The sequence below is a fragment of the Rhea pennata genome, chromosome 4 (assembly GCF_028389875.1).
Source record: "Rhea pennata isolate bPtePen1 chromosome 4, bPtePen1.pri, whole genome shotgun sequence".
In the NCBI taxonomy this organism is placed as follows: Eukaryota; Metazoa; Chordata; class Aves; order Rheiformes; family Rheidae; genus Rhea; species Rhea pennata.
The window spans coordinates 65711112-65736729 of record NC_084666.1 but is presented as its reverse complement, the minus strand read 5'-3'; the positions used below and the strand labels follow the sequence as shown (position 1 = coordinate 65736729).

Here is a 25618-nt window from a genome sequence, read left to right as displayed (position 1 = left end):
AATCAGAGCTTATTGTTGTCATCTGCTTAAAGCCAGACTTCTGTTTTAGAAAGTCAGCATCTATAATCTTTATATAGAGAGAAATTATGTGAAGTGCCACTAACAGGAATATTTTTACATACATGAAAAAATGTGTTTGCACTCATTTTTCAACAGAGAAGATGCTGTGTGCACCAGCAGACAGGGAAAGAAAAAAAAAATCCCTAACCAATGCTACAGATCATGTTTTTCTGCATCCTGAGAAGACTCAAAACTGCTAAGCTATTCAAGTGAGATTTGAATAAGCTGACTGATACTTTATGTCAAATTCAAACTCCCCTTAAGTATAGCTAAGAATCTTAAAAATTCTAAAAACACCATTTTGTCACATTTTTCAAAATCTTTCAATTATCTTGCTTTGACGCTTCATTATAAAAACCCTCAAATAAAATCCATTAATATGTATTTTGCTCAACCCAAGACTTTTAGGATTCTGTGTTCTCAAGTTATTACTGTACAGGTCATTGTGAAATAAGTCTTTTAAGAGAACTGGACAGGGCAGCTCAACTCTTCACCAGTTTTCTCACTAGAAGTTTAAATTTAGAGTCCTTTCATCCTTGCGTTTCAATAGTGATCGAGTTCTACTACATACCTTTCAGATCCTTGGCACAGTTTTGGTAGCCATTACTTTAGTGAATAGTTCACCCAAGTATTTTGTTTCGGTAGGAAGTTCTCAAATTCTTTAGTTATCTGTTTGTTGGTTCACATTAACCACTCTCTCCCCTCCACTCCTTCAACAGCAAGCCCGATATAACTTATGGGGGAAGCCAGGGCTGGATGCTACCCCAGACCGCTTAAGGCAAGACAGCTGCTATTTCCCACCTCCCGGTGGCAAGCATCTCAGCATGGCCTCTCCCACGCACACGTGACATCTACATTCGAGCTGTAAATTCCCCCTCATTCTTCCAAAGTCCATACTTTCTAATTAGAAAAATTACCACAGAAATGCCATTACAGATGTACAACAGAATATAGAGTAGTCCAACCAAGATTTCTGTCCTCTAGGTAATATACTACCCGTGGGCTGTTCCACCTTCTCCTTCCCTGACCCTCCCTCACCCACACCCCCTTGAGCTGTATAAAGTCTGGAGCCTTATACTTCACAAGAGATCTTTCTCTGCAATCACTCGAGAAAACAGATCCGCATTTAGTGGCTATGGCTCCATGACACAGTGACAAGCATCAAAATAACACAATTAACAAAAAGGTGGGAGCAACATGTTTGCCAGCTTCTAAATACAAGTTTTTACCTCAATTGTTACACTAAAGGCAACCACCTTGTAAGTATATCCAGTTCCAAGAAAAATGGTGCACGTTTATAAACAACTAAAAATCTTTGGTTAGTAAAGCAGAAATACTGCAGGAACTGCAACTTTGTTAACAAATTTAAGAAAAGATCGTTTCAGTGAGGCATGCGCTGTTAAGAGAGCCCAGGTTTCTTAATGTCAAGCCAGCTAGAAGTTTTTTAAAAAAGTTCACTTTCACATTTTAAAACCAGAACAAACCATGTCCAAACTACATATTCAAATTTTTATAAAAATTAAGGTTTAACATTTATTTTACATCTAGCTTTCCATATCCATGTGGGGACAAGGAATCAGAATGTACATAACTATAAGCAGTGCAAAAGTGGTGCCAGTGCGAAGTCACAGATGCACAATAAACTGATAGTACAAGACTAGAGAAAACGAAACTATGGATGTTAAGAATGGAGACCAAAAAAACCAACCAGGAAACAAACAAGGAAAAATATGAAGGAAGAGGGCAGGAAACAATAGAGCCGGATGCTTAGTAATGCCCTTGTTGCTGCAGCGATAAACTAATGGCACAAGACAATGTTTCTTGTAGAACAAAAATCCAATAGCAATGAGTCTTTATTCACGTTTAGTCACCTGACATGAGGAAAGTGTCTGTTGCATTAAAATAGTCATTAATGTAAATGGCAGCATGGCTGAACAAGTCCTTTTCAATGGTAATGAACATCCCACATAGTAAAGTCACTTCAACACAGCCTCATGACAATTCCCACATCAAAACAGTACTTTATTTTATATTTTTTGCCTCATCATTACTCCCACATTAAGATCTTTCAGCTGTCAAGCATACAAGGTGAAGAAAAAGGTTCTCAGTCAGCAAACACAGGTGCATCAGGAAGCATCTCCACAACACACCACTTCAGATCTGCTGGGTCCCAAGTCCATCCTTGAACGCTGGGCTCCCAGCACCAAGTGTAGCACACAACTAAGGCTACACTACTATGTTAGCTTATTAATTCTGCATACATCAGGCCGAACAATGTGTCAACCTGCAACAGACTGAGTATTATAACTGAAAATGGCAAAAGATTCGCTCTATCGAACTTTACATCATTATTTGATGTTAAACAATGAGGCAAATCCCAACAGTATATACAAAAACCAGCTTTGCTTTTACAAAAGATTTTGTTTCCCATATTGATTAATCTAGGCAGCTAACTCATTGGTTTATGCAACTTTATTGAAGAAAATAAATCAATTACTAGCAGAGCTATTAGTTGATCACTCATCCATTGACAACTTGCATCATTTATTCAGTGCTATATTAAACAGTGTTTTGGAAGACAGATTAACTAATAGCTCCAAGCCTCCTAACAAAATTTAAATGAATTACAAAAATGTTCTTAGACCCTATTTTGGAATACAAGGGATGTTTGACTTCCAATTTCCATTCTCTGTAAAACAAGAACTGGTCATTCCTTTATTGACATGCATAAGATACATCACATTTTCTGTTCTGCTGATGCTATAGTTTCAGTACCAATTCTCCAGACATATCAGTTATGAGCAAAAGTATATAGCAAAACCTCATTTCTCTAACACTGGAAGGTTTAGAACAAGATGGATGTTGCTACAGCAATGTTACTTCTTTGATGGGAGAAAACTGAACATCCATCTCCCCTCCCCCCTTCAGGTGATAGCTTCAGTATCTGTTAGAGAGTGAGGAATGATTTTTTTTTTTTTTTTTAATCTCATAACCAAGTTAGAATGAAGACATTGGCCACATAATACACATGCTCCATTAAAAAAAAAAATCTGAATCTTGGGCAATTGTTCTTGTGTAACTACTTTACAGATTCTAAAAGCAGTTATTGTCCAAAGCTGGAAGAACTAAAGTCTTCTCAGATGAGCATGTGCATGAATGGAAGGAGGTAAACAAAAAAAATAAAAAAGATGAGGTCTGATAGGGGAGCAGCCGGATAAGAAAATCAAAAAAGGAACAGTAATTTAAAGTTTATTCCAGCTATAATGCAGGTTATTCTGACTTTAAGGTAGCATCACATGGCATACTTCTGAGTCCATTCCCGAGATATTCTGTTGTACCTGCAAACAAAAACAGAAATTGAATTAGTGCCAGCATAAAAACAGGCCAATGATAAATTCATACTTTACCCTCATCTCCCTATTTTTCATCACATTAAGAGAAATTTCTTTCTACACTAACAAACTGAAAAACCCTGAACAAATCCCTCCCTAGACTGACCTGGATATTTTCTAATCTACATAAAATACTTCAAATCTAAACTGAGCAGATTTGCTAGAAGTTTGTTGTGAAAGACTGCTGAAGGGGAAGGAATAGAGACCACCTGTGGTGGGAGGGGCAAGGGGAGTGTTTTGTTTAAATATGGTCCTTAGGATAACTAATATAGAGTATCACATGCCATCAGTAAAGATTACTTGGTTAATGGTATCATTGGATACAGAATTTATGTCAATTTTCCTATTTTAGAGTAAGACAACAGTAAGCATCTCTTCATGCTCAGTATTCTCTATTCACATTAATATACTGCTCAAGCAATTAAAAAAGGGAGTAGTAACAGACTATCTTTTTAAGTACAGTACTTCCACAGGAATTGAGCTGACAATTAGTTTGTACTTAACTCCATGCTTGTCAGTAGTAAGTTTTCAACTATACAAGCAGATCATAACTCCTATTTTCCTGGTATGGAGTATGTAGAAGACAAGACATTGCTGAGTAATAAAAAGTTTAAATTTGGATAGTCTAAATTCATGCATTTCTATGCATGAGGTCCGATTATAAGATTATAAAGTACTGTTTCCAGGGGATCATTTTTAATGAAATTCTAATAAAATCTAGGTAAATACTTACCAGAACAAGTTCACAGGCTGGCTCCAAATTGGGTAATTATTTCTTTTTTTTTTTTTTTTCTTTTTTTTTTTTTTTTTTTTTTTTGACATGCAAGAGCAGTATCTGTGAGAAATAGTGACTAGCCAATACATTTCACACTAGCCACAGACCAAGCTGTTAAATATTCGGGTTCAGTAAATGGTGCATCCATTATCTGTTAGTTAATCCAGTGCTTTAAAGCATGCAGCACTCAAGTGCTGACAAGTTTCCATTTTGTTAAATGCACCATAATGTGCAGATATTCTTACCCTACAGCATAGCGTATTTCTCTGTCCACTCTCTTGCTAACCTATTGTACCTAATTGGATAAGTATATTTAGCATTAATATAAAACCAAAGGCTACTTCATATAAGTTTGCTATTCAAGCATAGTAAACCAGTAAGTAGGCAATATACACTTTCAAACACTGCCACATTTGTGAGAAAGATATTCTCCCTCCCCCACAACTTCAAAGATACTAAGTCCCTTTGTTTTTAAACCTTGCACTAGCAAGAATAGGTATCTCTTCGACACACAAGTTTTCTCCATCCCAGATTTTCACAAAGCGCACACTCAATACAACTGCTGTCTGACAGAGAGCTCTTCACAGTCTGTGGAAGTATGTCTTACGTAATGCTGTACTTACTTGTCTCTGTCTGTTTTATAGATACGTGCAATCTCTGGCACTAGTGGGTCATCTGGATTTGGATCACATAACAGTGAACAAATGGATAAGAGAACTGCAAAACACAAACAAATCAACCTCAATAGCAAAACAGGAGCAAGGATTTCAGAAACAATGGAGCATGGCTCTGCGCATTAAGACAATGTCAGCATGCTGGAGGGCCCCAAAAGCCTTTTCCTGATATACAGCCAAAGTAAATTTGTAGCCTACCCTAAATAAAAAAAAGGTCCAAAATGATTTAAAATTCCCAAGAACTGTTTGTTTCGCATTTCCCAATACTCACTGCCTTCAGCAAACACACACAAAAACAGGGCTGTTGTCCTCTGAACTATGATACAAGGTAGCAGCTAACTAGAGCGTGTTACTATGTATTCTGATGATCAACATATTCTGTGTTTTTTCATCACTAGAATCAGAACTTTCAATCAGACTCTAGTCTTCCTCTGTAGTGTCTAAAATTGGAATATTCAAATCTGCACTGATAAAACTACAGGTATGTTGTAAAATAAAGGAATAAGACTGCTAGGGAGACACACTGTTGCAGGCCACTATAGGATCTGAGTTCTCTACTCTCACAGCAGCTTCAAAGAAAAATGGTGGTGACAACATTAAAATGTAGGGGATTCACATTCCTATCACAAACATACTCCTTGGACAGACAAAAATTACAAGTTCTATACATAAAAAAGCACTTTGAGAGATCTTTTGAAGCCACAGTGACCAGTGTAAGCAGCCAAATAAACAAAGTTCTATCATCATGAAAGTATTTGAGAACTGGCATTTACTATAGTAAAATGAAGAAAGTTACAAAGTTTCTATTGCGGCACAAATTCAGCTTATCCTGAAGCACAATCACTAAGCTCAGTCCCTGAAGACAATGCCACTGTATGGTGGCAGAAAACAACATGTATCAATATCCATTTCCTTTTATTTCCTATCCACAGAGATATGCCAATATAAATCAAAATGTAATTCTAAACAGACTCAAACATTTACATAGACTTCCTTATTAAAAACTGAAGTGAAACAAACCATCTTTAAATTGAAAAGCAAAAGTACATTTACATGCACAGGTGCAAACAAGCAGTTTCTCAGCTGTAGCTTGAACAAACCACCGTAAGCCTGCTTCAATTCAGATGCTGGCAGTCCCCTCTGGGACCAAGCTAGTAAGCATCGCTAAGAATTCTGAAGCAAGTAAGTGGCCAGACAAGGCCTTAAACAGCAGAAGGTGTTTAAAAAAAAACAAACATCCATTAAAAATCCAGTAAGATATCATTATCAAATTGGCAAAACACAGGTTAGAATGACTAAGGGTTAAAAGAGAGAAAGAGAGAAAGAGAGAGAGAGAGAGAGAGAGAGAGAGAGAGAGAGAGAGAGAGAGGGAGGGAGGGAGGAACAAGACAATCAAAGCTAAAAACACAGTATTCAACAAAAGATTGAAACATTTCTCCTTCAGAAAAGTTACCTTTAGAAATAGTTAAAGCAGGAGACCACTGTGATCTTAGAATATCGAGACAAATGCTGCCATTACTGTTAATATTTGGATGATAGATTCTTGTTGTAAATGCAACCTGTAATTAAAAAAATAGAAAAAAAAATGTGTTTCAGTCTGTGACAATTACAATGTTGCTTTCTTTTCAATCAAGCTATTAGTCAACTCAATTTATTCTAAAAGAAAAGTAAGAAATTAACAGTTAGACTGCATTACAAATTCACAAAAATGCATCCAAAGCAGCAGCCTCTGGATTTCAAATTACTAGGCACTCTAATTAGAATAGAAAGAAGCCAAATATGAGGCTATGTTTTAATCACAGACACCTGTAACACAATGAAGACACACATCAGAACTGTTTCAGCCACGGCAACATGGCCATCATAGAGCTAAAGAACTTCAAACACTATGGCCACTCCAAGTTTTCCAATTTTCATTCAGAATGAAAGTGCAGGTACACTCTTTTTGCAATTTTGCCAGCTACTAACATTATTTCACAATTATCACCAGATCGTAACAGATACAATATCAATTGATTTCAGACTCAACACTTCTCTCCGTATCATTAGGGTCACATTTTTATATAACATCCCAAAGAGCTAAACAGTAAGACTTGACAGTTCCCTAGGCAAGAATTCTATTACAGTAACGAAAGCCAATGAGTTTTCCTAATAATTAGACTGTTACAAAAACAAAAAAGAAAACAAACAATTCCAAGCAGTTTAGAATTACTGTGTGTGAATATGCTCCTTGAATACATGCCAGCACATAAGTTAGTGGGCCAGTCAGAGAGAGATAGGCATCTAAGATTTTTTTTATAAGAATATATGAATGAAATGAGAATTTGACATTAATAGAACTCAAATATTCAGAATTGCTATCCTGCACTCAGCTCCTTAAAGAGCATTAATTTCATGAATGAGAAAGTAATACTTACCTTAGGTGGTTTGAAAGGGTAGTCTGTAGGAAAGTGAATTGTCAAGAAGAATACACCACCCTGATACGGACTGTCGTTCTGTCAAAGCAAGCAAATAATTCTCCAATTATCATCTTCAGGACTACATTTCACTGAAGATGTAGTTTTTAAATACATAAAAGGACAATGAATGCGTTTAAACAATGGAACTGTTTAATCCACTAATAAAACAGAGATGCTGCTAAAATTTAACTACTACTTCCTAAGGTTAAGTGATGCAGAACAGATATGCGACACCTTTTGGATGGACCTCTCTGAGCTAACACTTCAAAAAAAAAAAAAAAAAAAAAACAACTTCTGTGACAATCCACTCAGGACAACTTGCAAAGGCATTCAGATCTCTGAGATAATGCCAAGAAATAACAATAACAGATAGGAAGTCTTATCTAACAAGTTCAAGAACTTGAAGTTCTGCGCTTGGAGAGCTCACGTTACAATCACCCAAGCAATAACAGCAAAAGACAACTCAAAGGCTTCCCATCCCCTAAGGTCTCTCTTTGGTGTAGGCACTGTTTAGCTCTGCAGAAAACCTCTCCTTACACACAACTAACTCTCTGCTCCTAACAAAAAAAAAAAACAAACAAAAAAACCCAACTTCCTCTCTGTTAGAAATTCACCATAATCTAGTACATGAAATATTTTACATTCCCCTGCTCCAAAGAAACAGATATAGGAAGAATTCACTCAGATTTGAATACCAGCAGTAAAGTGTATGAAAGCGGAGAGAGGAGAATAAATGGAGTGATCAGTCATAGATTGTGTGAGTTACTACTTAACAAGAAGAAAGATGTTGTAAGAAGTTTTAGTTTGAAATTACAACTAAAAATTTCTCAAGTGGAACTATCTAACTTTGTTGTTTAACCTACAGAATACAGTGCTTTTAATTCCAGTCTCAAGACTATGAAAAATGGATTTGACACACAGAGCTCAAAGTACACTTCTGAGTTACTTAGAAACTGAACTTTCGTATTGTTTGAAAGAACATTTCACTTACGTAAAGCAGTAAGTACATCTTACTATGTTAAATATCAGTAAATGGAATTCTGTAATACAAGACGAGGGACAAAAACGTGTCAAAGTGTAGGTTATATGCCACACAATCTCTGCTGAAACCACAGGAATAGAATTATGACCTCCTGTGCTTGATCAATGCATACTACTTCAGGAGCTGAGGAGCCAGCAAGCAACCCTTTTTCTACACCTTGTCTGGGATACATTTTAGCAACTATAGAAGCAAACTCCTCCCAGAATCTGTTAAAACTAGAGAAGACAAACTATGCGTGCTCCTTTACATCTTACCAACAAAACCACAGCCTGTATAATGTCTTATTAAATGCAGATGTGGAATGCCAGATGACTGGCAGTACGATCCTTATCTTTTACTAAGAACGTTAAGCAACACTACAGGCTCATGAGAACTAGTAGCACCACATTATCCTCAAAGTACCTCAAAAAACAATCTTGGGACTAGAATACAGACAGACCTTTTTGACTGACACAACACATAACATACAGAGAAAAGGAGCTGTACATTATTAAATCAGAAGGCGAAGCTAAAAATATTTATCCTATTTTTGAAATCAACTGATGTTTACTACCTATGACCATGCCAACACAGCAGCCACGTACATTCAGACTCAGTACAGTGAAGAAGATTCCCTGCATTTCAAATATGAGTGTAGATATTGAACAGTTTAGTCTTTCTGAGGCACTTCGTTACATTCAACAAGGACCAGAGACTTGGGAACACAGAACCATTTTGCCAGTCAGAAGCACCTCAAATAAGCAAACTTTCAGCGGTAACCTGCTTAAACTTTTATATGCTTTGTAGCCATACATCAAGTCAGAGCAGTACAGCATCACCAATACTTAATTCCTACTCTGCAGCCGCAGCCTAAGCGGAAGCATCACATAGGGGCGCCAGGTCTACTGGCATCTGATATTTGTCTCCTTAAGTTACAGGTGGTTTCCTTTTCTAAACATAGATAACCAGCCCCCAGAGCTCAGCACGCCAAGTGTTCAAAGGTTACATTTTTAATAAGTCCAAACAGCTGTCCTCTTTATTCTAATAGGGATCACCTTGAAGTTTCAGATGGGCACTGTCCATATACGTGTGTTTGTACATGCATGTGTGTGTATCTGTGTATACACACTCTTAGTCACATGCAGAACCTCACATTTCAATAACTTTTTACCTTCTACTCCCAGAAGTATTCAAGATCTCAGTGCCTGACACTAGATCAAAGAGGGCATCTCTAATCTCTTCTAAAATCCACACAAATGCAGTCCCATTAAAGCTGGCACTAGCCCCAACTACAAACAAGGTCCATGCTAGATTCAAACTGCTGAAATAGTCAAATATAAGATAAGTTTTTAGAAACTAAGTAATCATGCCTTACACTACTCTAAAAATTCTTTCTGCTCAAATACGGGTCCTGATACAACACTCCAGCAATAAAATAATCATTGTGAGAAGGTGTTTTTCTTCCTTCATTTTCTACCAGTGTAAGGACTGCTTCTAGAACTAAAGCCTGATAAGAGGATTAAAAAAAAAAAAAAGTTCTTCCTGAATAAGAACCACTATATAAGTTTAGTATTACATCACAAAAATTAGAATACTTACAGGTCCCATAATTGTGGCTTGCCAATGAAACACTACAAAAGAAAAACTCCGCATTATTATCTAGGCATGATATGCTTTGAGTTAGCAGAGCAAAAATGAAACTTAAGGTTACTTACTGTCATCTCCAACGGGGCCCGCTGAACACTGTGCTGGAGGATCACGGGCTAAGTCGCTAAGTTCCTTAAAAACAAAACAAAAATCTGTTCAGGGAACATTAATGAATTAAACAATCATTTTTACTGAATGTCCAGCAAAAACAGTTTTTCCATATATAAACACAAGAGAATATGCAATAGCAGCCATTAGAACCACTAGATCAAAAATGTCTTCATAGAAGAAGATTGCCAGAATTGGTTATGAAGATAAATAGTTACAATGACTGTGTTTTTCCAAATGCAAATCATTATTCTATGCCCCTGTTAAGATACTCCTGCCGCGGTGGAACAGAGGACAGGAGGACAAAGAGCATGACGTGGGGAAAGTCCAACCCATTTCTGACTGAGATTTTCAAGGATTAAGTCTTACTTGGACTAAGTAAGAAAGAAAAGGGAAGTAAGTTATTGATTATAGTCTTCATAATGCACTATGCATATGAAATCTGAGCTTTTAAAATCTGAGATTTTAGAATTCAGAACGAACAGGACACATCTTGCATAGATTGAAGTAGAGAGGAAAAATAAAAAGGCTGACAAATGCTGGGAAACAGGCAACACATCTGTATTTTGTATCTTAAACTTTATGTTTAAGACAATTATGTCTTTAAAAATTCTGAATAACTGAGCTGCAGAAACCAGTGCCTTGCGTCCCCCATAATGGAAGAAAAAGAAACTTAGAGCAGAAAAATTCCTTGTCTGGTATCAGGATTGCTGTGATGAGTCAAATAAAACTCAGTAAGAATTTCAAATCTGTTGCCCTGTTTAATCACTACGTAGTGTCTTTTGATTAGTGTAATTTAATTTTAAAATTAAATTTACACTTCCATTGAAGTACACAGAAGATACTTTCCCTCTTCCTTGCTCTCTTTTTTGAATCTAAAAATGGCTTCAATGACTTCTATAAATCTGCACTTGTCAAGATATCTAGATGTCAAAAGAAAAAAAAACTTCTCTTTCCTATGCATTGTCGCACACAAGTTATTTTGCTACAAGTCTCTAAAAGTCATTAAAAAAAAAAATCTTTCTATTATGTTGTTAGACATTCAAGAAACCAAGGCCTGCCTGTTACGTTGAGAACAGACATGCAATTTGGACCAGACAGCTAACAGTTTTGTCTGCAAAGACCCTAGCATATCCTTAAAGTTTGACAAATTCAGCACTTAATAAAAATTTAGCTAATGTCAGCCAGCACATCAATCAGAACAAATACTATTCACGTAATTTGAACTTAACGCAAACACCTTGTTCTTTGGTAAGATGATAGTTGCTGCCAACACAGAAAGAGGTGGACACTACTTCAACAAGTAGAGACCTTTTTAGGTTTTAAGAAAACTTCAGACCCTCGTTTCTTCTTCCCATACATGCTAATTTTGTTCACCTTTAAAATCAGCCAGAGTTGACCTTTGCACTGGAATCAGACTATACCATAAAACTGAATTATATCAGGTGTTCATAAGTAATGGTAGAGTGAAATTATGACTATGATTGATTTCAGTGCTGTTATTTAAAAGCATGGACATGAGTTCTTCTCAGATCATCCAGTTAAATCCCATTTCTGTGCTTTTCTCTATCATACAACACTCCCCAGTTATTACTGGGGGACCCTGTAATGCCCTTATTTCTGCAATGTAATATTACTTATTAGGTCTCTATATAATTCAATGGACTGTCCTCCAGAAAAACTTGTTAAGTTACATTTATATTACTTATGTCTAAGAAGAAATGTAAAAGAATCTTCAGCTGCAAAATGTAGATCTTTCGATTTATAAGAATAATCAGTCATTCTTCCAAAATCTGGTAAAACAAGCTTCCACTGTATCTTTTGTTCCTTAAAATAAATTGTAGCAGTATAGCGAGCAGAAAGATGTAAGTGCTAATATTTTAGCATTGTGTGGTTACTACTGAAATATTTGATTTAAATTGTGTAAGAAGTTCAGATGCTCTTTTTGGAAAACTATGATGAGACCAAAAACTACAGAGTTTACTGGAATCATAAAAGTGAGCAGTATGAAAGAAAGGGTAAGAAAGGTCTTTAGCATAAAAGCAGACATTCAGAGAGGTATGTGCAATAGACTAGAGAGCTCTTCAAAACATACTCTCTTGAGAGAAACAAGAAAACAGTACTCAAGATAAAATGCACTTGACACATAAAATACCCTAACATAGCAGAAATATTAAAGAGTATATCAATATTGCAAGAAAAAATAAATTGATAGCAAGTGTAAGACAAATACGTTTAGGAAGTCTCAGTGAAAAATGTGTGCAGAAAAATAGCTTCACTCACAGTAATTTACCAGCTGAAACATGAGTTTTAATACCCTAATATCCAGTCATTTCAAAATGCATGCCCATACTTAAACTGTTCTAGAGAACAAACAATGACTTTAATAAGATAAAAGACTAAAGTTTGTCCAGCCTACATCACTCAGGCACAAAAAAAAGCTAAATAAGGCAATCTGAAATATAGATAGGGTTAGGAAAACATGACACAGCCCTTAATATTCTGACCACAGAACAAGTAATTTATCTACAGAAGTCAGAAATACAAGATGAGATTGTGTACTTTCTTGTACTCTCCTCTCCTCCCTTAGGTATTTGGTCAGAAGAGTGAAGTCTGCAGTAAAGCTGAATGTTTCAGCAGAGCCTAAAATTTTGTGCAAGAACTTAGTCAAATATGAAACAAAATACTGGGAAGTGTTTGCTGTTTACAGTAATATCAAACTTACTTTATATTACTGTTTCGTGCACAACACTTACTATGTACACAGAAGAAGGGAGGCTTTTTGCAGCAAGGGAGCAGAAAGTTGCTTCTATCTAACTTTAAAATAAAGTGCCTCCTTCTGAAAGCTAGGACTCTTGAGTCCAACAGGCAAACTGGAATAACTGGAAACTGAACAAGCAGAGACAAACGGGCTGTGACGTTTGGAAAGCAGTTGAAGCATTTCATCCAGGGAAAGGGATCTTTTTTTAAAAAAAAAAAAAACAAAAAACAAAGATCTTTTCACTTAACACCAAAAAGGAATATTGACCTTGCTTTTTAACTTAGCAATCAAGATAAACTACATAACAGGCAAATATTTCAGCTGAAAATATTTCAAATAGCAAAATCAAGCTTGATAGCTTGCATTAGCTGACCAATATTACCCTATAACTGTTCCCTTATTTTTACCTGCTGCTACTAAGAAAATAAGACATTAAATTTCATTTTTACAAAATACAGTCTAATTTATATTTCAGAATTTAACTAAAATGTTAAAAAGTGTTCCTGAGCATTACTCTGTAAAATGTCTTACTGTAAAAAGAACCTTATGCTTCTGGTAGTTCTGCTGCGTTACTTGTTATGTTCGACTTCGCTTCTTTTTGTTTACCTTCAGTTTCAGTAGTTTTACTTTGTCAAATGACAAAAACTTAAGCTATAACCCAAAATTTCTTAAGAATACCAAAGTAGAAAAATCAATTGCAGAGGGATAAACCTGCATTTTCCTAGAGTCAGCTACTACAGTTTTTCACTATACAGGTGGCTTAAGAGAAAACAAACAAACAAAACAAAAAAAACCCAAAAAACACGCATTTCCAAAAAGCAAATTCCAAAGACCTTACATAGAAATAATAAAACAAGCTTAATTCAGAGTGATGAAAAAGCACAATGGAATAAACTGGGTTACATTGTCTATTGGAAAGGATTAGTCTTGAATTACAACCCTGACTAGTGGTCTGCCTCTGCCACAGGTTTCTGGTTCAGCTCCAGCGTATCACTATTTCTTCGCCCCAGTTTCCAAATATAAGGTTGTGATAGTTCCTACCTCTCCACAGAGATGATTAGTCACAAAGCATTTTACAGATTTAAGGACTATTTAAGGATGACGTGCTAATGCTACTGTTAGAGGACAGAGGCAATATAGCGTACATAATGCATTACAATTTAACCCTTGAATTTTAGAAAACTGAATGGCAACTGGAAATACAGCAAGAATACCTGTCACTACAGCCAGACAGATATGCTTTAACACTAATTCAGCATTATAGTCTTCTGCAAGTCTGCCAAATAGTTTCATATTAAGCGTGCAGAAAGATGCAGTTTTACTGGAAAAACAGCTGTCTTCTTACTCATCTCTGATAAATGTAGCAAAAAACTGCTCAAAAAATAAACCAGCATTTTCAAGAAAAAACTACTTACAAAAGCTAACTGATCTGCTTCTTTTTCACAAATATAATCATAACTAATATAGAAAATTTGGCTTACGCTTCAAATAACAATCTAAAACACTGACATCTGAGTCTCAATCTGGATGCAGGACTACAATCCTAGCTGATACACTAAAACACAGAAGTGCCTCTTTCAACAGAAAGGTTGATAAAGAGCTCTCGAACAATTCCTCTTTACCATATATTTAAAAGATAACAGATCATTTAAACAGTGAAGAAAACAAAGAATGGCAAAGGATACCGCTTCCAGATACACACAAGCAGGACACTGAAAATACTTAAGGCAACTAGTTGTTTTTCATATAGAAGTTTTCAGGCCTCAGCAAATTGAGTAACAAGTAATAGCTTCACGCCTCGTGTGCTGCCTTTCTGCAAAATACCAAGCTGAGCAGAATCACTGTCTGCTCCCTTTCTCCTTCAGCTGGTCAGAATTTATATTCCCTGCTGCACAACAGTATGCTTCTCAAGTATAAACTGGAGATAGCCTGGGCTTATTTTTAATAATAGTAGCAGCTAACTTAAGAGTGGTAGAAGATCATTTCCACCGGCATGGTATAAGATCACTCTTTTTTCAGAGAGATAAACTCACAGTTAGGTTTAATACAAGTCTGTAGCACAATTATTCCTTAAAATCATATACTGCAGTTTCCTGGGTTGGGGGGGGGGGGAGAAGAGAAAGGGGAAAAAAAAGAAAAAGAAAAAGGAAGAAACTGGGTTAATCTGCCCTTCATTCCCAGACAAGAACTTGTTCCACCTTGGAGGGAGTGAAAAGGAATGTGTAGTTAAGTCAAAAGTAATAATAAAAAATAAATAAAAAAAACACACTTAAGCCAAACAAATCCAACATTTATTAATTTGAGTGTCTAATACAGTCTGTGTCATAAACAGGATATTTCAAACTTCAAAAATTCACCACTATATTAATCTTTACTCACTAGCTCACAGTTGAAAACAGCTTTAAAAAAGAAGAGATATGGGAAGCAGCCATAAAGGGCAGCAAAAAACATTTAAGTTTGTCTGAAGATTAAGAAGAGTCAACCAACAAAGAACTACTACCTTATCCCACCCACCTGCATTTGTAACATTCATTTCAGCATGAAAATTAATTATCCCTGGAAGCAGAAAACAACAGTTCAAAAGACCTCTGAATGTGGATTTTTACGCTGAATAAGAAAGCAAACGCACAATACACATAACACAAGTGCAACCAGCAGAAAGTTATCAAACTAGCCTATTGGTTAACACTTAATAAATGGAGAAAAACAAAATATAATGACAGAGCGTAAAACTGAAAGATGTAAGCTGATATTGTTTAAGAAAAAGACATTAAAGCAAATACGTACTGGAATCATATGAAGATTGGCCACAGAAAACAGCAAGGCCCAAAAAGTATGGAATGTCTTTTAAGAAATCCGAAACACCATAACCAGGAACTTAACAGTTCAATAGATACCATTGTCTCTATCCTGAATATTCTGCTTCTTGCATTTTTCATGTTTGTTCTTTAGCCTTTAAATTTTTCAGGGTACACACTGTATACGATTTGTACAGTATCTAGTGACGCTATCATAATGTAATGGCATATTAAAAGAGAGACATAAAAATACTCCAGTTTTAAGCTCAGCATTCAAGGAAGGAAATGCCAGACTGCTGTGCAATTGTAATTCAGTCACTCTATGTGCTTGGGCTGTAATTCAAACTACCCAGACGACTACATGCTATCTTTTCAAAGAACCAACATCTCACCACACAAGTTCTTTGTGAATGAGGCTACTGTCTACAGGTCTTCTCATCTGTTATGAAATTTGGAAGATGTACAATGTAGGTAATGTTTTAAGGCAAATTTCACAGTTACAGTAACTAAATAAAATGGCACTCTATTCTATGCCAACCTTTTCCGGCGTTCACCTCCGTGGCTGGACTGGAAATGGAGGACAATTCTCAATTTTACTTTTCTTGTCACTTACCAAAAGCATTCAGAACAAACTTGAAAATGGTGACAACCACTCACCTACTGTTGTACTTTAAATGTAGAAGTATGGCTTTTTTTTTTTTTTTTCCAAAAAGCAACCAAGACCCACAGCAGCCCACTTAGTCAAGATGAAGAAAAACTGACTGCTTCATACACACTGATTCTGAGGTATTACATTCATTATCATTCCCTGAAAATAATATATACACATACACTCAGTGTAAGATCCGGACTGTACACACTGACTAAAATATGAAACCACGTGTGGAAGTGAGAAGCATGAAGCACTGGTTAATTATCTATTCACTCAATGACACCTGGGTATTCTAATCCTGGCATTTCACACTTTAAAAATTTTTATTTTACAGGTATTTCTTACATTTTTTTTCCTGTAAGAACCATACTGATTCATGCTTCTATAACCTAGGACTACAGAGCAGCCCTCAGAGAGGAAGATAACTAGCAAAAGAAGTATGTTGTGACCTGCTGTAAACCGGCTACAAGAAAAGAAATGAGACGCACCTATCTAAATGAAACGATAACTGGAAAATGAAGAGACAAATTACACTCAGCATAGGCAAATGTGAAGCGATGCATAGGAAAAACAATTATATTCAATGTAAGGCACTCTGGGCTGATCATTACCACTCAGGAATGAGATTTTTGGCATCGTGATAGACAATTCCATGCAAATGCCAGCTTAACACTCAATAAATGCTCAGTTTTGGCAGGGTTTTGTGAGAGCCTTCCAATACATAACCCTGAAATCTGTAAAGAATGCATTAACGTAAGGTAGACTCTCATAGCATTTATATGCTTACTGCCCTGACCTGAATATGACAAAGGCCTGCTAGAGTTTGTCAATCCCAAGCAAAAAAAGAAAAAAAAAAATTCAGGGACTGGTAGTGAACAGGATAAGTTTTTACAGACCCTGCAAGCAGCCTCAATAGGATGCTTATCCTCTACAAGTCTTCACTTTCTGAAGGAAGGTAGGACAGTTCTCCATGTCCTCAAGCAGATATTTGAAAAAGAAGATTGTGTAACAGCAACCTGTCCAATTAATATTCCAAGGAACACCACTGTCATCTGTAAACACCTTGAGTGTGTGAATTTATTGTTCCGATGTAATGCAATATATTACTCTGAAATTTAAATATTTAACCTAAATGAACTTTGAAAAACAGCTCTTTTTTCACTTTGATCAGCCCTTGTTCTGAAAGCTACTGAAATGTACTATGAGGGTATAAATCTGTGAACATGTCTATATTGGTATGAACATACTACCTTATCTACAGCTGTAGAACTCTACTATCACACTAAGTTATCGTGTATAACCACCCTAAGTAACAGGCATGCGTCTTAAACAACTAGTGGCAGAGACGCAAAACTAAGGGCCTATCTATAGGATTAGGTAAAGTCACACAAAATAAGCACAGACTGACCCAATAGAGCACAAAAAATCCAAAACTTTTTCACTTTTTCTGGTCCAGAGTACAGCTGCACTTACTGGTTAAGTTTCACCTCAGCTACCTAGAGAATACTGATGTCCAGAAAAGCCTTTAAAAAAAACCCAAAAAACACACAGGCATGCACACCAAGCCACAGAACACTTTGCTCACACCCCTAAAGACACAGTGTTTGACAGCATATTTATGATCAGAAGGGGACTGTTGCTCAATTGGTGAGCTGCCATTCAGGAGATCCTCCTATATTATTCAAGACACAAAGAAGTTAAAACTAAGGCTAGAAGGAAAAAAAAAATAAGTTTGTAATCATCTGATTTACTGTACTATTCGGCATTATCACTCAGCTAGGCCAGCAAAGGTTGGGAAATACTACCATAGAGCAAGAATCTTCTACCTACTAGGAACTCAAAACAGCTCTTGGGATAGGGCAGAAGCATTAAACACCTGGCCAACCTAACTCCAGGTTACAGACAAAGCTCACTATAAACTCAGTTGAGTGCTTAAAAAAAAATCCTCCTGCTTTCTGTCAAGAAGACCTAAAGCATTCCAGTATCTGCACTCAGTTCAGCTCTGAACTCTGGTGTCCAGATGCTTGGGGAAAGGATTAAACATTTGTCTCATTCCTTTTTCACTGGTTTCTAGCAATTGAAAAGCTGTCTGAAAATCTCCTTTCCCCCTTTTCTTAAAATTTGAATTAAAAAAAACATAGAATCATAGAATCAGTAAGGTTGGAAGGGACCTCTGGAGATCATCTAGTCCAACCTCCCCGCTCAGCAGGGTCACCTACAGCATGTTAGACAGGGCTGCAGCCAGGCAGGCCTTGAAGATCTCCAGAGGAGACTCCACAACCTCTCTGGGCAGCCTGTTCCAGGGCTCCGTCACTCTCACAGGGAAGAAATTCCTCCTCACCTTCAGGTGGAACTGCCTGTGCTTCAATTTCTGCCCATTGCCTCTTGTCCTGTCACATGAGGCAACTGAAAAGAGCTTGGCCCTGTCCCCTTGACACCCTCCCTTCAGGTACTTGTACACATGGATAAGATCCCCCCTCAGTCTTCTCTTCCCCAGGCTGAAGAGGCCCAGCTCTCGCAGCCGTTCCTCATAGGGCAGGTGCTGCAGCCCTCTGATCATCCTCGCAGCCCTACGCTGGACTCTCTTCAGTAGCTCCATGTCTGTCTTGTCCTGGGGAGCCCAGAACTGGATGCAGTGCTCGAGATGAGGCCTCCCCAGGGCTGAGGAGAGGGGCAGGATCACCTCCCTCGACCTGCTGGCAACACTCTTCCTAATGCACCCCAGGAGACCATTGGCTTTCCTGGCCACAAGTGCACGTTGCTGGCTCATGGTCAACTCGTCATCCACCAGCACTCCCAGGTCCTTCTCTGCAGAGCTGCTCTCCAGAAGGTCAGCCCCCAGCTTGTACTGGGGCCTAGGGTTATTTTTCCCTAGGTGCAGGACTCTGCACTTGCCCTTGTTGAACCTCAGGAGGTTCCTCTCTGCCCAGCTCTCCAGCCTGTCCAGGTCTCTCTGAATGGCAGCACAGCCCTCAGGTGTATCAGCCGCTCCTCTTGCCTTGGTAGCATCAGCAAACTTGCTGAGGAGGCACTCCGTCCCCTCATCCAGGTCGTCGAACAGAATGGGACCCTGTACATCTATGCTATCTTGTGGAGAACTGCAGGAGATCTGACATATGCATCTCAAGGGGACAAAGTTTAGAATACAGGCTTCTTTAATATAAAATTTTAATACTTAAGTCTACTACTGGTGAGAAGGCTCTGAACAATGTTAAAACAAACAAACAAACAAAAAATCCTTCTGTCTTGTTCGCTTTTGCTCCTGAACACTGCAATGATCCACTTGGCTCATTTTTCAGTAATAAATCTCGTCTACATTGAAGCATTTGATAGAGAACTGCCAAAGGCATAAACACCAATTTAAACCTGTGAATGTAATTTTAACTAATTTTTTTGCATGACTTCCCCAACTCATCTGATGTAACACAGATTAGCGTGCTACAAAAAGCCAGATGAAGAGGATTTTTTCCCCAAGTCCAGTCACTTTCACCTAGGATCTGAGATACTAAATCTACATTCAAGAAGCTTATAGAACAGTCCAGCTTGCGCAACTCCAAAGTTTAAGACACTCTACTGAAAAAGGCAACTTCACAGAGCAAAGAAGCATAAAAATGCACTACTGCCTGCAATCATACACACATTTCACTGCTACTTTTATTTCTTATGCTAATTTAGTTTTTATTTTGTGTTACACTCGTGGTTTAACATATCACATCAGTCACAGAAGAAAATGCATGCCCATAGCTCAGCCACATAAATATAAATTAGAGCACCTTAGCCTAAACTATCAACAAAGGTCAGGGTATACTGAGATATCAGACCTAACACTGAAGCGCGGACCATATGTTCCCATCTGCCAGCTCTGATGCACAGGGGAGGAACCTATAGGAGAACACAGGGCAGACAGTTAAAGGTGGCAAAACCTTAATAACTGCAATAGAAAGATTTATCAGAGATCAAGTATCAATGCCTTAAGCCTGAATTACACAAAGCTCTACCCCTTTTCACCCCTCCTCACCAACAGTCACTTAATGTCTCACACAAGACTAAGAACTGCCTCCCCCCACACACCCTCCCTTCTGGAGTTCAATTCAGTGGATACAGAGAAAATATGTGTTGGTGGGAGACGATGCCAGGCTATATAGGTGGCCTCCACAAGGAACAGAGATGTCTTTGGCAAGAGGCAGTTTGCTGCTCCATATTCAACAGCTGCTGTTTACAGCTGTTTATATCCTTCCCCCTTCAGTTACCCATTAATGTAATAGTGCAAAGAAAGGCATTAGTGCTTCAGAGCTGGTTAGAGACCAGGGAGGCAGCTGAAGAAAGCTCATTTTGCAGAGTTCTACATCAACTCTTCCATGTAAAAGAAATTCCTGTAGGAAATAATGGCAAAAATATTGCCTTACTTTCAAAAACAGATCTTTAAAAGCTGAAATGATCGTAAAGAATACAATGGCTAGATAACCTTTTATGCTGTACATTATCCCACCCAGATCCCTCAACAGTCTGGAGAGCTCCATCTTCAAAATATCCAAGCACCACCCACCTAATGGAATACTGATCCTCAAGCTCAGCAAACCACGTAAGTGAGATGACCACCCCTTCTCCTCCTATTCTAAAGGCACATTTTAAGTTAAGATCTATGCTGAACGGGAACTTGTTTCACAAGCGTAGTGCCCAATTGATGAGATAAAGATTTAAGTTACTGCAGTTGAAACTTTCTAGTTAAGGAAGCATTAATTTTACACTCATAAAAAAATGAACAGCTCTTAAAAGATGTTCAGGACTTTAACAGTAAACACTGGAGTTGAAGATGGGTATCAAACCTACCCACTACTTCCATGTTACTGATACTCATTACATAGGTTAAGTGTCACTTCTGACTATTTAGACAGGCTATATTATAAACAGAATTTAGGTGATGACAGCTTTCAGCTGATGCTGAATAATTTTATTCCAATTTTCAAAAAGCGCTGAAGTTGATCAACACCAGGTCTTCCCAAACACTATATACTGAAATCTCACGCTTTAAAATCTACCACTGCCCTGTGCTGGGCTCAATATGACCCTTCTAACCACCAGGTGCAGTAGACACATTGCATTACCTACTTGCGGTAGGACTTGTCTATCCAGGAATATTTGAAATAGTTAAGGTAAATTAACTAAAGGGGGAGGGGGGGGTAATTTTGTACCTCCAGAGAGCATCCACAAAGGTTTAAAGCATTTTAACTAAGTATTTTAACATCAATTGCATTTCTTTAGCTAGCTTTCTGAGGCCCCAAGTATAAAAATTCAGACTTTCTTCTAGACATGAGACTGATCTTATTCATGCTTTGCATGAATAACTCATTGCTTCAAGTTATTTAAGTATTTTAAATCATCCCAGCACACTAAGTCTAAGACTGCCTGCAAAAACAAAGTATCATAGGTTTCATCCAGAGAAGAAAACTTAACTACACCAATGGCTTTAGTTAATTAAACTTAAAAAATATACATTTTTAAGTATTGTCCTCTTCAAGTTGAAAGGAAAATAATACTTCAAAGCAAAACAAACAGTAGTTTTATAACATTTTTAACTAAATCATCTTTAAAAAAAGCTATAACTTTGGTTAAACTAATGCAGATTTCCTTGCTGCCTTCATCACCATGTACTACATCATCCAACCTCTGAAAGAGACCTGGATACCTCCATGGTTAGCAGCATTTCTCATTATTGGTATTTGGGGGAGTGGGTAAAGTTGCAATTAATTATACATCTAGGAGTAGTGCTGGAGGTTGTAACCTCAAGAAAAACTGTTATTTAGACTTGGCACTACAACTGCCAACAGAAGCCTCTATCTGCACTTAAGATAAAAATATAAGATTAAAAAGAAAGATTTTAAGAAGACACAAATAAGATAAAAAAGTTTTTGCCACCTTCAGCCTTCAGCTTCCAGGATGCCAACTCTGCCTCAGCTTTTCTAATAAAACACTGCAACTTAATGATGCTGCTCTGTACTATGTTTAACCAAATGGACACAAAACACAGCAGGCACAAGTTTTCTTAAAACAGGGATTTCACAGATGAGACATTTCACACATATTTCTCCTATACTTCTTAGCTCACAATCTATTTCTATCCTATCAAGATCATAATTTAGGCCTTTTATACTACACACATCCATTGAAGCGAAGTAACTGTGATGAAATGGATGCAGGTATGAATGATGAATCTCCCCAAGTTTTATCAGTTTTAGGCATTTCATATTTCCTCTTCCATCTACAAAAGAGTTCATTTTTTCTACTATAGAGATGGAACCAGAATTCAAACTGCAATTCGAACCGGAAGCGCCAACACGCTGCAACAGTTACAGAACGCGGGCTCAGCAGGTACCACTCAACACTTCGGACTAAGACAACACGCAACAAGCATGCATCATATATTTATATAAAACTGACAAATTAATTTGTTCCATTGCCTTTATCCTGTTTCTGCAAAACTTCATGCTTAGGAAAGGATACAGTTAAAATTAAGACATAGTTTCAGACTATTCCACAGCAAAAACACTTTATTGGTATAATAAAGCAACTGCCAACCTCTCACAAAGTAAACCATATCAATAAAAGCAGAGCTTTGCCAATATCTGCAGGTTACCCTCAGGGCAGTGGCACAGACGTGAAGATGTGATCCAGCATAACATAATCTTTCTGGGACTGGCTGTACACCTGACAACTACTTCAGTTCGAAGAAAGTGCTATAAAGTGTGTTCCAGAACTAGATAACCCAATACGTAATACATGAACACTCACGTACTTTAATTTCCAAGTCAAAACTCAAGTTTGCCAGTTCTACTTTAAGTAGAGGGTACTTATATGTTGAATGCATAATGTACTTCAGATTGTGTTAGAACATGCAAATCTAATCTGAAAATCTGATTTACCAAATAGAATTTTAAAAAGTTTATTTTGCCTGAAATGTCAGTCCATAGAGACAGAAAAAAAAAAAAAGAAAAAAGAAAGAAACACCAAAAATACCTTCATCAGTACATCTGGGGTGTCATCTACAGCACTAGACAATGAAGTCTAGCCCTGAGAAGTAACACTGAAAGTCAGACTAAATCAGCTATTTGTGATTACAATGTTCTGAGGTCCTGGTCTCTCTTTAGCCTGTTCTGGTTTAGTGCCAACAATGTACTACAAGGAAGCACAGAGTTTCAAGGTCTGATCTGTGACCTTACTATTGGAAGACAGGGGATCCCAGCTCACCAGTGACAGAGTGCAATTCTCTTGGCTTTACTGGTTGGCAAGATTAGAATCTAAATTCACAACAACCTCATTACGAAATTGGTCCTCCTATTTTTGGATTCTAGCCTCAATCCCAGCAAACATTTGTATCAGAAAGCATGCTTCGGAAGAAAGCAACTTGCAAGTATCAAAATATCATCATTTTGACTTTCCAGGTTGGCAAATACAAAATCAACACTGTAAACACATGTGAATTTAGAAGCATATCTCGTAACATGGTGTGATTAAATCAATTAAAAATAGCAACTTCAGAAAAAAAAATCAATCCCATTAATCCTAAATGCTGGCACTGGGTAAAGGAAGAAGCTTGCTAGTACACATTGCTGGGGAGTATAAGGACCAACGCAGAAGAAGGGATTGCACACAACAGACAGGCCAAAATGCTGAAGGCAAGGAGATGACGTATTGATTCCAAAGTTATCCTGAATCATTTTAAGGTTTCAGCCAGCAGATTAGTATGTGAGGGTTTGCCTTGGTTTACATTTGATGATAACTTCTTACCTGCGGAAGCCTGAATGCGTTTCATAAGCATGAGCTGATGACAAAGCATACCAGGGAGTATCCTAGCTGCGTCTCAACTTAAGTGATATCATCCACTAATACAGGGGAACAAGTTCTGATGTCAGAATCAAAAGGAATTGTTTTGAAATTGTTTTGAAAGCGTAGCTGTAATCTGAAGACGATTTGTTTACCCAGTACTAATCCAGAACAGATTTTTAGGGATAACTTAATTATCCTTTCACACTAACAACTACCTCGTTTTGACTCGATCCAACTAGAAGATGGATGCCTATAAACACTACCCAAAAGGCATGAAATTAGAGTGACGCTTTCAAAGGCGACGAGCTGTACACACCGCACCGGTGCACTGAAGTTTAGTCCACCGATTTCAAGGCATTGTGTTTTCCTGCCATCTTGGCAGACTAGGAGACGACCGCGAAACTCCTCCCGGTTCTCTAAATACTGAGACGCTCAAGCTGGCTAACGCGCAAGCGGAGATGAGCGGGGACCGCACGGTACAGCTGCCGTGCCCTCGCCGCATCTGCGGTCGCCCCGCGGCGAGGTGCGCGCTCCGGGGGAGCCGTCGGGCTGCCCCCTTGCAGCCTCACGCCGCCGCCTTCCCCACCGCGAGGGGTTTCAACTCGCACCGCGCCGACATTTTTCCCCAGTTCGCTGCTCCGTCGCTCCGCGCGGCGCCACCGCGCAAGGGCCGGCGCCGGGCAGAGCCCGCGAACCGCCTCCGCGGCTGGCGCGGCGCGGCCCGGGCCGGCGCGGCGCGGGCAGGGGCGCTGCGGCGGCGGCGGCGGGGAGCAGCCGGGCGCGCGTGCCCTGTTACTGCAGAAGACGAGCCCTCCCGGAAAGAGCCGGCCGGGCAGGCCCGCCGCCATCTTACAATGCGGGAAACAAGTTACGCGCCGGGGCGGAGGAACCGCCCGAGCGGCCGCCGCCTGCCGCGCCGAGCGCCGCCACCGGCCGCCGAGCCCCTCCGCGAGCCAGGCGCGGCCGCGATCTGGGCAAGCGGCGGCGGCGGCTCCGCGGCGGCGGCCGGGCGGGCGGCGCTGACGTCTGAGCGCCGCCGAGCAGCCTCTCGCCGCCGAGGCAGGGGCGCCGCCCGCGCCCGGGCCCGCACCAGGCCCCCCGCGAGGGGCCGGGGCCGGCAGGAAGGGCCGCAGAGCGACCTCCGCCCGCCCCGCGCCGCCCGCGGCCTCGCCGGAAGGAGACGGCCGCTGCCCGGCCCGCAGCGGCGGCCCGCGGCCCTCCCGCCCCGCCGCGCCGCGCAGGGTGGGGGGGGGGGGAGGGGGGAGGAAAACGAAACCCAGGAACGCGGACCCGAAGGCCGAGCGCGGCCGGGGCCGGGGCGCGGCGCGGCGCTCACCTTGTTGATGCGTTTCAGCGCCATTGTGTGCGAGTGCCGCCGGGCCCGTCCGTGCGCCGCGGTGACTCCGCGCTCCGCTCGCGCCGAGGGGGGGCCGGGAGGGAGGGAGCG

At 39.2% G+C, this 25618-nt stretch overlaps 1 protein-coding gene across 2 annotated transcripts; it reads right to left on the bottom strand.

Annotated features, from left to right (window-relative positions):
- Window positions 1–1895: 1895 nt before the first annotated feature.
- UBE2D3 (ubiquitin conjugating enzyme E2 D3) lies at window positions 1896–25618 on the bottom strand. Of its 2 annotated transcripts, XM_062574163.1 has the most exons (8): window positions 25508–25618; window positions 10097–10160; window positions 9981–10012; window positions 7319–7396; window positions 6355–6460; window positions 4851–4944; window positions 4473–4522; window positions 1896–3398 (listed from the first exon to the last, which is right to left on the bottom strand). In XM_062574163.1, exons 1-7 carry the CDS (start codon window positions 25529–25531, stop codon window positions 4474–4476), a joined length of 447 nt encoding a protein of 148 aa, XP_062430147.1. In that variant the 5' UTR covers window positions 25532–25618; the 3' UTR covers window positions 1896–3398; window position 4473. The 2 variants fall into 2 exon arrangements, with proteins under 2 accessions (XP_062430147.1, XP_062430148.1); XM_062574164.1 differs by lacking the exon at window positions 4473–4522.